General features: G+C 50.7%; 1 protein-coding gene across 1 annotated transcript in view; it reads right to left on the bottom strand.

Moving 5' to 3' along the window:
* Window positions 1–11,564, bottom strand: part of TRIM36 (tripartite motif containing 36) — a 33,947-nt gene extending 22,383 nt beyond the window's left edge. The window contains exons 1-2 of the mRNA XM_056116863.1: window positions 11,297–11,564; window positions 8,209–8,443 (exon numbers count right to left, since the gene is read on the bottom strand). Of these exons, the coding sequence (XP_055972838.1) occupies window positions 8,209–8,443; window positions 11,297–11,323 (262 nt within the window). The 5' untranslated portion in view covers window positions 11,324–11,564. The remainder of the gene's footprint in view (window positions 1–8,208; window positions 8,444–11,296) is intronic.
* Between the last annotated feature and the right edge of the window lie 1,983 nt (window positions 11,565–13,547).

Raw genomic sequence — 13,547 nt, 5'->3', positions numbered from 1 at the left:
TGTTATATTTGTATATTTTATACATAACAATGAATAATCTTGGATACTACATTCACCCAGTTTTATCTTGATTTATAACAAATCAAGATGCCAGCGCAGAACAGCTCTGTCTGACACCTGGTTCACAAGAGGTCAGAGGAGCTACGCCTGATGAAAATCACAGGCCCTCAACTTACAGACCTGCTCTTGAGCATGCAGTCTTGGTGGCCATAGGATAACTCCACAAACAAACAAAAATTTCTTATCCTACAGCCTTCTGGCAGACTGCTTTCTAGTCAGGGAAAAGAAATGATTAAACTTGGTTTCCCACTCCTGTAGAGAAGGTCTTTAAACAGTTACATTAACATTGCCCTGGCACATTACCGTCATGGAAAAGGAGTTTGAAAAGGTTATCTAGGGCATTATATCACACATGTACATTAACAATTACCACATTACGCATTAAAGTGGCTTAATGGCATGCAAAATGTCATGGAAAATTTATGCAACTAATGCTATTTATGCAACTAACACACAACTAACATGAAGATATTTTATTCTTCATTGTTCTAAACAGACCTCAAAATGCCTACAGAACAAAGTGGCTTCATTAAAATAAAAAATGGAAAAGCCTACATATAATATATTCTTGAAATGACTTTTTTAAAACATGCAATACAGGCCAAGACACTTCCCAGCACAGCGGGCATGCGGTGAGGTGAGCGGCACGTCTACTTTGAAAACACATGCAAAGGGCAATTTTGAGTGAAAACACAAACCAAACCATTCCCAGAGAGTGAGAGTGTGCAGTGGTCAAGTTCAAACGAATGGAAATTCATATTCAACGCATGCTCCACACAGGAACGAGGTGATGGAACTGAAAATAGATAACTAATCTCAACAGCCAGTATTTAAAAAAAAAATTGCTTGTTACTGGTCTTATGAACTGACAACAGTGATCAATTCAGTAATGGGCTAAAACAAAATTCAAGTATCACAACAAAATCATGCTTTGGATCATGAGGAGACCAAGACTTTGGCAGGTAGACTCAGAAATCTCAAAAAAAAAGAAAGAAATATGCTGCATCCCTTTTCTGTAACCCTTTTAATAAAAAGTAAAATTTCAGACAAAAATATTACCCTGCGCTTAAATCAAACTATTAAACCAATCAACCCCCACTATTTTCCTAATTAGACTAAAAGTTCTTGAGATTTTCTAAAATCTACTTCATCTGTCCCTATGTGCCTACCACTGTTTTCACAAAAACAAACAATATTTGCTCAGGGCAACAAAGAAAATCAGACAAACCTAAGGATAATCTGAGATGCAAGCTTAAAAAGAGAAAAATATCAAGACAGGGGAACTAAAAATACAAATGTTTTCCATTCCTATAACAAGACTATCTAATATAGTAACCACCGGCCAAATGTCAAACCATTTAAGTCCAGGCAAAAGCTTGGCTAAAATTCTCCAGAGACATACACAGCTAAATGGCCACCAGCCTGCCTGGTGTAGGGGCAAACATGCCCTGGTCTTAGGATGTTCTACCAAGACCACAGCTCCAGAACGTGACCCAGTGAGAAAGGAGACAAGGGCAGCGTGGGGGGGTGGGGGGGGAGGGCGCGTCGTCTTTGCAAATTATTTGAAGACTAATCTGGCAGAACTGACTCTCTTCCCCAGACACCTTTAACACCAGAGACAGCTGGAACATGAGTCATGATAACCTGGAAACACAGACTCCCAAGAATGTTCAAACGGGCTGGTAAGCGATTCCTGGGCAACCAACCTTCCTCATTATGCTTCACCACTTAGGTCATAAAGGAGAATTAGGCCTTTATGATACTGACTTGATTTCTAAGTCAAGTCAGTTCATGGGGCTGGAGTGATAGCACAGCAGGTAGGTCATTTGTCTTGCACACGGCTGACCCAGGTTCGAGTCCCAGCATCCCATATGGTTCCCCGAGCACTGCCAGGAGTAATTTCTGAGTGCATGAGCCAGGAGTAATCCCTGAGCATCACCGGGTGTGACGCCAAAAAAAAAAAAAAAAAAAAGACAGTTTATATTAGACCCAAAGCTGGCTCAGTGGGTCTGGCTACCAATTCCCCCACTCCTGGTAGCCACCTGGCCTGGGTCCCTATGGCCTGGCCAGGGCCAACCCCCACCTTTCTCTTCCACAGTCTGCCACTCAGCTGTGCCTTTGAGTTAGTGAGCCCCTGGTGCGAGAATTTAGAGCCACACCAAACTTTATCCTCAACTAGCCTTGAAGCCAAACACTGACTTTTTCATAAGTCAACTGCTCTGACCTTTCCAATGACAAAAACCTCCACTTTTAAAGGTGGAATTCTACAACTCCTGGAACTGTGGTCATTTCCATTCCAGGCCTGTGGTGGAGGGTCAGAAATACAGAAAAGGGATGATGATTCAGGGCAAGATTTTACCAAAGGGGGAGGTGTCCACAGCAAGCCACCCAAAAGTGGCCAATTTTACTTGGAAGGTGAAGTGGAGAAAAAGAAACATGGAATCCACTGACCCCTCCCTCATGGAGAATCCCTCACAGCCTTGAGAAACCCTGACAAGCCAGGGCCAGGGCAGAAGAGTGAGTGCAGGCGGGTAAGGTGTCTGGTTGGATCCCTGACACTGCAGACGGGCCCCTGGGCCCCTCGGCCGGGGTACTCCTGAGCACTGTAGGGAGGCAGGTAGTCCTCCCGATAAACATGCACTGCGCATTATTTAGCCACAAAGGGGCAAAGCCTAAATGGTAAAACTCTGATGCCAAAGATTTTCAAACGTGAAGATGCCATATGCACGCAACTAGCCAAGACGGGGCTATATTTAAAAAAAAAAACTGTGCTGGAGAAGATAACAGAGGGAAAGGCAGTTGCCTGGCATCCTGCCAACCCCACTTCAAAGCCCCTCAAAGCTCTGGTACCACATATGGACCCCTAAGTGACCATCCAGGGTCACTCCTGAACACCCCAGGGTGTGGACCAAGCCCCAATTCCTCCCACCCCTGTAACCCCCCATCCCCCACCAAAAACAAGCACCCCCCCCCCCAAAAAAAAAAACCTGAAGTAAATGTTTGAAGTCACTAGAAAGTACTGGCTTATTTAACCTCTCCCAGAAACGCAGCTGTTGGGGCCGGAGTGATAGCACAGCATGTAGGGCATTTGCCCTGTGTGCAACCGACCTAGGTTCGATTCCCAGCATCCCATATGGCCCCCTGAGCACCGCCAGTAGTAGTTTCTGAGTGCAGAGCTAGGAGTAATTCTGTGCTTTGCTGGGTGTGACCCCAAAAAAAAAAAAGAAAGAAATGCAGCTGTTCAGGGAAGCTTAGTTCCACAAAGCCAATGGGAAGCTTTGGGGCGTAATACTGAATAAACAGGAGCATGCCTTTTCTTCAGAGATATCTTGCCAGGCCCACTGAGAAATGGGAGCACTGATCAGCAGTGCTCCTGTCCAGAGTCTCAAGGGGAAAAACTTCCTCGTGAACTGAGTCCCAGGGACCTTTAAGTCATTTCAGCCAATTGTGTTCCCTCTCTCAGATCAGTTTGAAGACTTGACCACTGATGTTGTGAAACCCCGGGGACACAAGACTGTCCTTGCTGCAGCCACATGAGCAAGAAAGTATTTTCTACCTCTCCACCCCAGAGGTCTCCACTGGGAAGCTGGGAACAATGAACAGAAAGCTAGATTTAGAATTGGATTTCACAGAGAAGTAGTCACGGCTTGTTAACAAAAGAGAAAGCAGTAACTGTGTGACTGTGTCCTGCACAAAATACAATTATTGAAATAACAGTTTGGGGTGGGGGACGGGGAGCCAGGTTTTCCTGGTACACAGGGCACTGACAGAGCCACCGGTGCCCGAAGACACTCAGCAAAGCAATTCGAGTTCCAAATGCATCACTGTGGGGGCAGCACTTAGGAGAATGACACGGAGTTCTTATACAGATTGATTTTTTTGAATCACGTTTAATAAACTATTTTACTAAGCGCTTCTGATAACTCAGGAAAAGACAGACAGCACTGCAGTGTCTTGTGCTTCGTGCGTCTGCAGACTTCAATAGACCACATCTTTCAACATACGAATGAGAAAGAAGCTGGTCTCCCTGCTCGACCGTGTTTCCTACCAAACCCAGGCATCCGTCTAGTTTTTACGATCTATCAAGTGACCAAAGCAATGCTGTCTGAAGGAACACAGGGACAGCGGTGATGGCCACATCTGTCACTATGCTCTCTTCCAGCAGCAGCTCTGTTAGAAAGTAAAAAGAAATGAGTAGGGACTGGATCGATAGCACAGCGGGTAGGGCATTTGCCTTGCACACGGCCAACCCGGGTTCAATTCCTAGCACCCCACATGGTCCCCCAGCACTGCCAGGAGTAATCCCTGAGTGCAGAGCCAGGAGTAACCCCTGTGCACTGCCAGGTGTGACCCAAAAAGAAAAAAAAAATGAGTAAAATCGGTTTTGGTATTGTAGGTTCCTGAACCAGCCTGCCCCAAATGCTATCATTTCAAAATGTGATTTGTATGAAAAATAGGTTCTCTTTTCCAAGTGTGTACTTGACACTGAAAACATATCTCAATACAGACAAGGTATGTTTCGAGCAAGCAACCGCTTTACAAAGAGAGCGTGCGCTACTCTGCAAGGTCCAGGTCTACTTAATCCTGCCTCCCACTTTTTAATTTTGAGGTTTTTGAGTCACATCCTCAGCGCTCAGGGGCTACTCTCAGTTCTGAGTCTGGGGACAGTCCTGGTGCTCCTGGGGGCTGGGGGAAGGAGGGGAGAAGGTGACCATGTCGTATAGGGACCAAACACGGGCCTCCTGCTGTGCTAGCCACTGAGCTATCTCTCTGGCCCTTAGTCAATCCCTCTACTAAAACCATGGCCAAAGTAATTATTAGAGTCTTATTCCTCCCACACCAATTGCCTGGCTTCCTTCTCAAATACGTCTAACCAGTTTCTTTTTTGAAAAAGGAGAAGTCTGGAAGTCAGTCAGAAAGAGATAAAAACAGAATGAGCTCTCTCATCTGAGGGCCCTGAAATACACGGCAAGGTAGTAAGTAACACAGAGCCAAGGGCAAAATAACGGGAAGAAATTGACCCACACAATTGAGCTGATGAGGGGAGTTGGGGTGCTGGGAGGGAGGAAAGTGGGCACAGCGGTGATGGGTGTGGAATTATCTGCATGAGAAGCCATTGTGAATAGTACTATAAACCACAGAATCTCAATTAATAATTAAAAAACAAAAATAGTAAGTTCTGAGTGATAATACAGTGAGGTAGGGCATTTGCCTTGCATGAGACCAACCTGGGTTCAATCACTGGCAGCCCATGAGGACACCCTAGCCTGACAGGAGTAATGCCCATGTGCCCAGCCAGGAATAAGCCCTGACCACTCAAAAAAAAAAAAAAAGCTAATGAGGATCTTGTTCATTTGAGATTGTTTAGCATTTAGCCATGTCCGGCACCAGGCGATCACAGAAGTATCTACTGAGTGAATTAATACAAGTGGCACTCAGAAAAGGAGAGCACCCTTCAGGGCTGGAGAAGATACGGGCTGGTCAGAAGAACTGGGGTCCCGCTCCCCGAAGCAGAGCTCTCCCCACGAGCATTTGTAATCTGCTTATCTATGCGTTGCTGAAAATGAAGGTGCCAAACACGGAGACGCCATCTGGGAAGGCCTGGCGCTGTTTAAGATGCGGGTAGGCGGTGTTGCCTAGCTCAACTGGCCAGGTGCTCTGAAGTAACCAGGACTGCCAACTTTTCACACTACTCCAGCTCTCACACCAACACCAGCATCGGGTTTTGAAGGGGGAGAAATATTCATGGAGTGCTCCTGCTGCCCCGTGCCCCTGGCCTGCCTGCTGTAGCCCTTCCTACCAGCTGCCGGGTCCAGGTGCTTAGTCACTGCAGGGCTCCACAGCCTCCAACGCACAGCCCGGAGTCATCTGGTTTCCTCCCCGTAGCTGAGGGAATGGGTAAATGAGGCTGAGAGCGAGCACAAAGGGTGAGCACTCAGGCTTGCATGCAGGGAGGTCTGAGTTCCAGCCCTGTGTGCGCTGTGAATCAGAGCATTGCTGGGTGTCACTGAAATCCAGGCCAGGGGGTTGGGCAGCTAAATGAATCCTTCTCCAGGCTCTCTCCCTCTGACCACCCCTCCCCCATCAGTATTCATGACACCTGGGTCCAGCCAACTTTACAAATGTACCTGATTTGGCCCCTGTTGCGTCTAAATTTGATCCCTAACTGAAACAACATCTTGTGGCTAGGATTCTGATCCAAAGAAACTGCCTTGGATGTTGTTTTCTCTAGTGCTCCGTTCAACTGCCTCCTGAGTCCCTCGGCTTGTGCTTGGGAACCCTTGGCGCTGAAGACTGTGCCACAAAACGGCCCCCACTGCCCTGCGCCAAACTAAACACTCTATTTCCAGTCCCTGGTCGTCACTGAAAAGTTTCTAAGTCCCTCCTCCCTCAGAACATGATTCAACTAAATAGGGAGTACATCGGAAAAAAACACAGTTTCAGGGGCCAGAGAGAAAGGACCGCAGGCGAGGTGGTTGCCTTGCGTGCGGCTGAGCTGGATTCAGTCCTTGGTACCCCATAAGGTCCCCTCAAGCACCTGGGGGAATAAGCCCTGAGCAAAGTCAGGTGAACCCCAAAACCAAAAGAAAGAAATCTCTGTGAAGCAAGAGTATCTCTTTAGAACCAATCTCCTTTTACTTTTCAATAAATTAAAAACAATTTTTCTTTGGTTTGGGGTCACACCTGGAGACACCGCCATCGTGATGCATGAGGGATGCAGATGAAATATAGGTCTCCAGCATACAAAGCGTGCACACTGGTGCTCTACGTAGTCTCCCTGCCCCCTCAACCCAGGGACTCAACCTCTCGGATGCAGTTCACGGATATGAATGCATGCCAGGCACCATCTCAGAGGAGAACAGCGGTATTCTCCGAAAGGCAAAGAAAGGGGCCAGAGAGACAGTACAGCAGGGAGGCCGCTTGCTTTGCACATGGCTGACCCAGGTTCAATCCCCAGCCCCCCCCCCCCCCCATATGCCCCTTGAGCCCTCTCAGGAGTGATGCCTGAACGCAGAGCCAGGAGTAAGTCCTGAGCACCACTTGGATGTGACCTATAAAAACAAACAAAAAACACATAAGAGGTAAGTAAGGGGAAAGAGTCTTTCTACAGTTCTTTTAAAGAGAAAACAGGATTGAAAAGTTACTCCTTCACTGTAAGAGGAGGGAACAAAGCTGGGGGGCTCAGTTAACCCTAAAGCCTCCGAGCCCCATTTCAGAGAGCCACGGCCCTAAAGCCCAGTGCTCAGAGCAGGGGGCAGCCGGCGCACCTCTGGACAGCCCAGGGCTTCACTGCCCGCGGACCGGCAGGCATGGGGGCAGGCCAGTAAGTGCAGAATGCCAGGCGCAGGACCTCTCTGGCCCTCTCCTCCACGTGCCCCCCTGGCCCACGTGTGGCCCCTTCTCCAAGACCCCCACCCCTTGGCCTCCAGGACCATCCTGGCCTGCAATTCCCAAGGGCCTTCAAATGAACATGAAGCTCATCAGTCCCATGACAGATGTTCATGAGAAAGACATACCCTCCAGCAGGGAGTAACTTAGCACAGCGGGAGCTGGACAGAAAGACAGAACTCGGGCGGAACTTAGCTAGCAGTCACAAGAGCTATTTTAAATGATAGATTCAAAACAGCCAAAGAGAAGTTGGGAGATGGTTCGGAGGGCTGGAGCCCAGAGTTCAATCTCAGGCACTGCCTGGTCCTCCAAGCCCCACCAGGTGAGAACTGAAAACAGTAAAATGGCGAAAATAAACCTGCCAGGTGGGATAAAATCTTGCTCAGTGAGGAGGCCCAGCCATGCCCTAGCCTTCTCCTTTAACTGCATGTGTATTTGCTCATGACTCTCCCACATATTTCAGTGACCTTTGGTCACTGAAACCAGAGAGAGTTAAGGGTTTTAGCACAAAACCCGTGCTCAGTATCCACTTTAAATACAGAACAAAAGACAAGAGGTATTTATTGTGACAGCTGAAGCTGAGATGGGGGTGGACCCCCTCTAACTAGTTTTAAATGTCTTCACCTGGAAAAATTAAGTCTAAAAATAAAAGGTAACACAAATGATTTCCCTTCCCCATTTGTTACTGACCGTTTGTGTAAGCCCCCCCCTACGGTGGATGGGGGCTCACCCTCACCCCGCCAAGTTCCGACCACACACCTGGTCTGTTGATCCTGTCCATTTTATCCATGCTGGGAGAAGCCAGCCGGATCCTTGGGCTGCTCTGGTTGGAATTGTCGGACCCCACGTCATTGAAGGAATCATCTAACGTCAGTAAGAGCTCTTTCACACATTTGTGACAGATACTGTGTTGACAAGGGAGAATCAATGGATGGGTAAACAGCTCCTTACAGGCAGGGCACACAAGCTCCCTTTCGATATTCTTCATGGTAACCTAAAACAGAGACAAAAAAAAAAAAATAATCAGGGTGAAAGGTTTCGTGGTGGGCAAGTATGGCAGCGTGCTGGGTATAAACAGTCACGTCGATCTGTCCACAGAGAATACGGAAAGCTGGGAACACAGCTCAACTGGGGTTGATTCCTCCCAGCGGGTGGGAGGGAGGGAAGGAGGAAGGGAAGAAAGATCTTTAGAAGACAGAGGACAAGGTCCACAGCCAATCTGGCTCAATCCCCAGCACCACACTGTAGTCTCCTGGGCCCCACCAGGAGTAACCCGAGCACAGGGCCAGGTTATAATAAACCGTGTGCACTGCCAGGTGTAGCACCAAAATACATACATATATACATACATACATACACACACACACATCTTTAAATGGAAGTTCCTTTTTCACAACCAAATTCTATGTTATTTATACCACACCTCAACCTCCAGAAGTCAAAGGTAAAAGGAAATAGATGAAAAAAATTTTGTATAAAATACTAGGGAGGGGCTGGAGCAATAGCACAGTGGGTAGGGCATTTGCCTTGCACGCAGCCGACCTAGGTTCGATTTCCAGCATCCCATATGGTCCCCTGAGCACCGCCAGGAGTAACTCCTGAGTGCATTAACCAGGAGTAACTCCTGTGCATCACCGGGTATGACCCAAAAAGCAAAAAATAAATAAATAAAATACTAGGGAATCATAATAAGCCATCAATCATAAGTTATACAAATTACAGGAAGGAAGGAAGGAAGGAAGGAAGGAATCCAGACAGTTAAGTAATTGCCGTGCACATGGCTGACTCGGGTTTAATCTCTGGTGTCCCATATCTTTCCCCTAGTCAGGAGTGAGGCGTGATCCCTGAGCAGATAACCAGGAGTAAGCCCTGAGCACCACCAGGTGTAGGCCCCCACCACACCCCAACAAAAAAGAAACCTACTAGTGAGAGCCTCACACTAAATCACTTCAATAAAATGAAGACTGCAACGCCAAAAACAAGGCTTTAATTGTGATGTACTAAGAAGTGACTCTGATAGCAGATGAGAGAGCAGGGAAACCTGAGATAGCATGTACCTCTGATGGAAACACCTAGTTGGGTTTTTTTTTTTTTTTTGGTTTTCATTGTTGCTGCTTTTGTTTGGGGGCCACACCCAGCACAGGAGCCCAGCTGAAATCTTCACAAACGGAATTATCGCGTGCCATGCAGGGATCTAGCCCACATCTCTGGCAAGCAGGGGCCTGCACTTTTCCACCGATTCATACCTCCGGCCACAAGCTGAATTATTAACAGTTCTGCAGCATTAAATGTGACCATTTTTCATATGCTGCAGTCTTCATGCAGGTAAAGTGCTGGAGGTTTTCATGCCACATGGAAAAGCCGTAAACCTAAAAGCATTTCATGAATATTGAACGACTACAAGGTATTAGCAGGCACCATAAAAAAAAAAACAAAAAAAGCTCTCTGGCCTACAAGCCTGACATTATTTTTAATAAGAGACATTTTGTTTGGGGGCCACACCCAGTAGCACTCAAGGGGCTCCTTTAGGTTTGGTGCTGGGGCCCTAACTCTCCACACCCAAAGCTGGGGCTCTGGCCTGCAGAGCACTGCCTCCAAGCCACTGCAGACCTCTGCTGTCACAGAAGGCATAGACTCATCACAATGAGAAAGCATGGATGCCCGGAGGACCAGTTTTCCCATCTTTCCCCATGTAGATTTGCTTTCCAAGCTCCAGGTGTTCCAAACTTCAGGTGTGAAGACTATATTCAGTATCTCTGGAATTTTCATGAATCTCATTTTCTTTTGGTGAGGGAAGGGGGGTGGGTGCGTGAGGAGAGCTAAGCCACACCCAGCCACACTCAGCTTTCCCCTGGCTTTGCACTCAGGGATCACTCCTGGTGCAGCTAGAGAGGGACCATATGGGGTGCTTGGGGGTCCAGTGAGCCACGGCACGCCTTGTGAAAGGTAAGCTCCTTACTCTGTGCACTATTTGAACCTGAAAATCCAACTGCAAAGGACTCATAAGCCTTGGACAACCATTTCAAATCTAGAAACACACAGAAATGTTTGGATGCATTAAGTCACTTCTTTTCACTAAAAATGCCTGCCATGCTCTATCCCCACCTCGCCTACCGTAACACAAAGCGCTTTGATGATGTCCAACAAAACACAGCAGCACAGCCAATTTGGCTGCACCGCCATCCAAGGGTCCTTTACAAAGCAGAGCCTCTTAACAGTTTTCAACAAACGTTCCATAGAAGCCCACCGCATGGAACATTTTTGGCTGTTTCTTTTTCTAACTCGGGAATCTGCCAGCCACACCTTACAAGTCCACATCAAAAAGGATCATAGAAAACCCCATCCTATCTCATTTCAACCGGGATATCACGCCTGATTAATTCAAAGGCACATTTAATTCCCTGTGTACCTCCCAGGCGGCAGGTGCAAAAACAAAAACCTTTCGTGTCTCACTTGAAATAAAGCGCACGCTCCATAGTCACAATTGATAGGAGCTAATTGCACGAGGAAACAGCGGTGTTCATTTCACACTCGGGAGGGGAGAGCAATTGGCTCCCCCAAACTGTTTCGAGATTAAAAAAGAAAGAAAAAGAAAAAAGAGGTTTGGCAGGCAACTGACAAGTGCGGGTCCTTTGCTTCTCCGACGCCGTCCAACCCCGACAGCGGCGGGAGCAGACGCACGCCCAGGGCGCATCCTGCCACGCAGCGACCACGGCGGGCACCTGCCTGCCAGGGGGTCGCTCCGGGAGCTGGGGACCCGCACGCCAACGCCACGCGGGACAGGCGCGCAGGGCACGCGCCCCTCCGGCGGCCCCTCGGAGGGACGGACCCCCGTGCCGCCACTCACCATCGAGTCTGAACCGTCCCCCTCCATGACGGCCGCCTGCCAGGTGACATCCACGGCGGGGTCGGGCCGGCGAGCGGCCCCGGGCAGGGGCGGGTGGGCGGCTCCCCGCGGCGGCCGTGGAGTCTGGGTTCGGAGCCGGACGGCGGGCTGGGGAGCCGAACCCGGCCAGCGAGCGGACCGACGCGGCGGCCAGGAGCACCGCCGGGGCAGGCGAGATCGCGCACCGAGCGCGCCGAGCTCTGCTCCCTGCGACGGTCCCGGGAATCCCGCCCCGCGGCCGGCTGCGGCGGCGGCTCCGACAGACTGCGGCGGGGCGGGGCCGCCGCGCGGAGACCTGGGCGCGGCGGCGCGGGGCGGGGCCGTCGCCCGGGCAACCGCGCCTACCGCACAAAGGGGGCGGGAAGGGGCGGGGCCTATCCGGGGAGGGGCGTAACAGGGGCGGGGCGGGCGCCCAGACAACCGCATAAAGCGCACTAAGGGGGCGTGCTTGGGGCGTGGCCTTGCCATGGTGGGGCGGAGCCGGAGCGGGGCGCTCCCCGGCTCGGACCTGGCGAGTCGCGCGTGGCGGAAGTGAGCGCGGGCGGCGCCGGGGCGGGCCCGGGGTGGAGTCCCGCGGTGGGTCCGCTGTGCCGCAGCCCCCGCCGACCCCCAGCGACCCGACTCCAAGCTTTGTTCGCTCTGCGGGGGGGCCCCAGCGCACAGCCCGCCTCCCTCCTCCCGACCAGGCGCCGCCCTCCCCGGGCCCGCGCACCCCGCTCTGCACAACTCTGCGCTCAACAGACCCGCAGAGCTGGTGACAGAGCGCGTACCGACGGGCTGAGCTGGGGAGGGTCCCCCGAGAGGGTTCAAGTCCCCGCCGGGTTTTCACCCCCATCCCCGCCCGGCCTCCTTTCGGCGCGATTCAGCACTTCACATCGCCCCCGACTGGTCCCCCTCACCACCCGACCCCGCATCATCTTTTTCTTTCTTTCTTTTTTTTTTTTTTTTTTTTTGCCTTTTGACCCACCAGGGAGCCCCGCAGCCAAGTGGCGCGGGGACCCGGTGGCAAGGGCGCGCCCCGCAAACCCTCTCGGTCCGCAGCGGCTAGGGGCCCCCGCGCATCCTGGCTGCAGGCGCCCCCCAGGTCCAAGCGCGCGCACCCGCCGCCACGGGAACTTGCCCCTCCACGCTCGGACGAGTTTTTCTCGACTTATTTCCTAGCAAACGGAAAACGAATTAGCCTGAGATTGATGGGTGGATGGTGAGAGCGCGCCGCTGCCTTCCGGGCCTGGAAATAATTCCATCCTTCCGGACAGACAGCGAGGAGCGAGCTGCCAAAGGCGGGGCCGGAGAGGGAGGACAGCGGGAAGGGCTATCGCCTGGCACGGGGCTAACCCCGGTTCCATCCCCGATATCCCATTCCCCAAAGGCAGATGGGCACGCAGGCTGTGGCGGGCATTGCCATGCGGGAAGCTGGCACGGCCCCCACCCCCCACCCCCAGTGGTATCCACGTCTATACTTTTCTTTGCTATCTGGGAGAAGCGGCTCAAGTTTCAAGAACATTAAAAAAGAAGATGGCAGACATGAAAATCTCTTTTCTAAACCCCCCTCTCGCCTTTCCTAAACCCCTCTGCTGCCTGATCTCCTAACTCCAGTCTCTCTCCAGCCCACTACTCCCAGAACTATCAGTTACCAAAGATACCCAGTACCTCCGCAGCTCCTCCACTTCAAGTCCTTGGGGATCCTGAATCCTGTTTACATCCTCTCCCTTCCCCCCTAGACTGCTGCTCAAAGGTCCAGTCCACTTGCTGCTGCTGCCCTCTTGCCCCCAAGGCTGATCCCCTGCCCACAGGAGCCTCCTCAACCCAACCCACCACTTTCCCACCTTATCCTGTGGCTCCATTTGCACAACAGGGCAGCACTGAGCATAGCATGGGATATAACTGGGGTGTCTGTATGTGCCTGAGAAAGTCCTCCAGCATTTGCCGGTGTGACCTGAGGCTGCTGAATCACACTAGTTTGGAGGGCCTGGAATAGCAAACCTTCGTCTGCAGAGACTGGCATCCATAAGGACGGTCACGTGGGAATGATTAGAGAGACCTAATCAATGCTTTAATTTAATTTTTCTTTTCTTTTTGGGTCACACCCGGTGATGCACAGGGGTTACTCCTGGCTTTGCACTCAGGAATTACTCCTGGCAGTGCTCAGGGGACCATATGGGATGCTAGGAATCGAACCCAGGTCAGCTTCGTGCAAGGCAAATGCCCTACC

Source organism: Sorex fumeus, unplaced genomic scaffold, assembly GCF_029834395.1.
Source record: "Sorex fumeus unplaced genomic scaffold, SorFum_2.1 ptg000033l, whole genome shotgun sequence".
Taxonomy (NCBI): domain Eukaryota; kingdom Metazoa; phylum Chordata; class Mammalia; order Eulipotyphla; family Soricidae; genus Sorex; species Sorex fumeus.
This window is presented reverse-complemented; position numbering and strand designations above follow the sequence as displayed.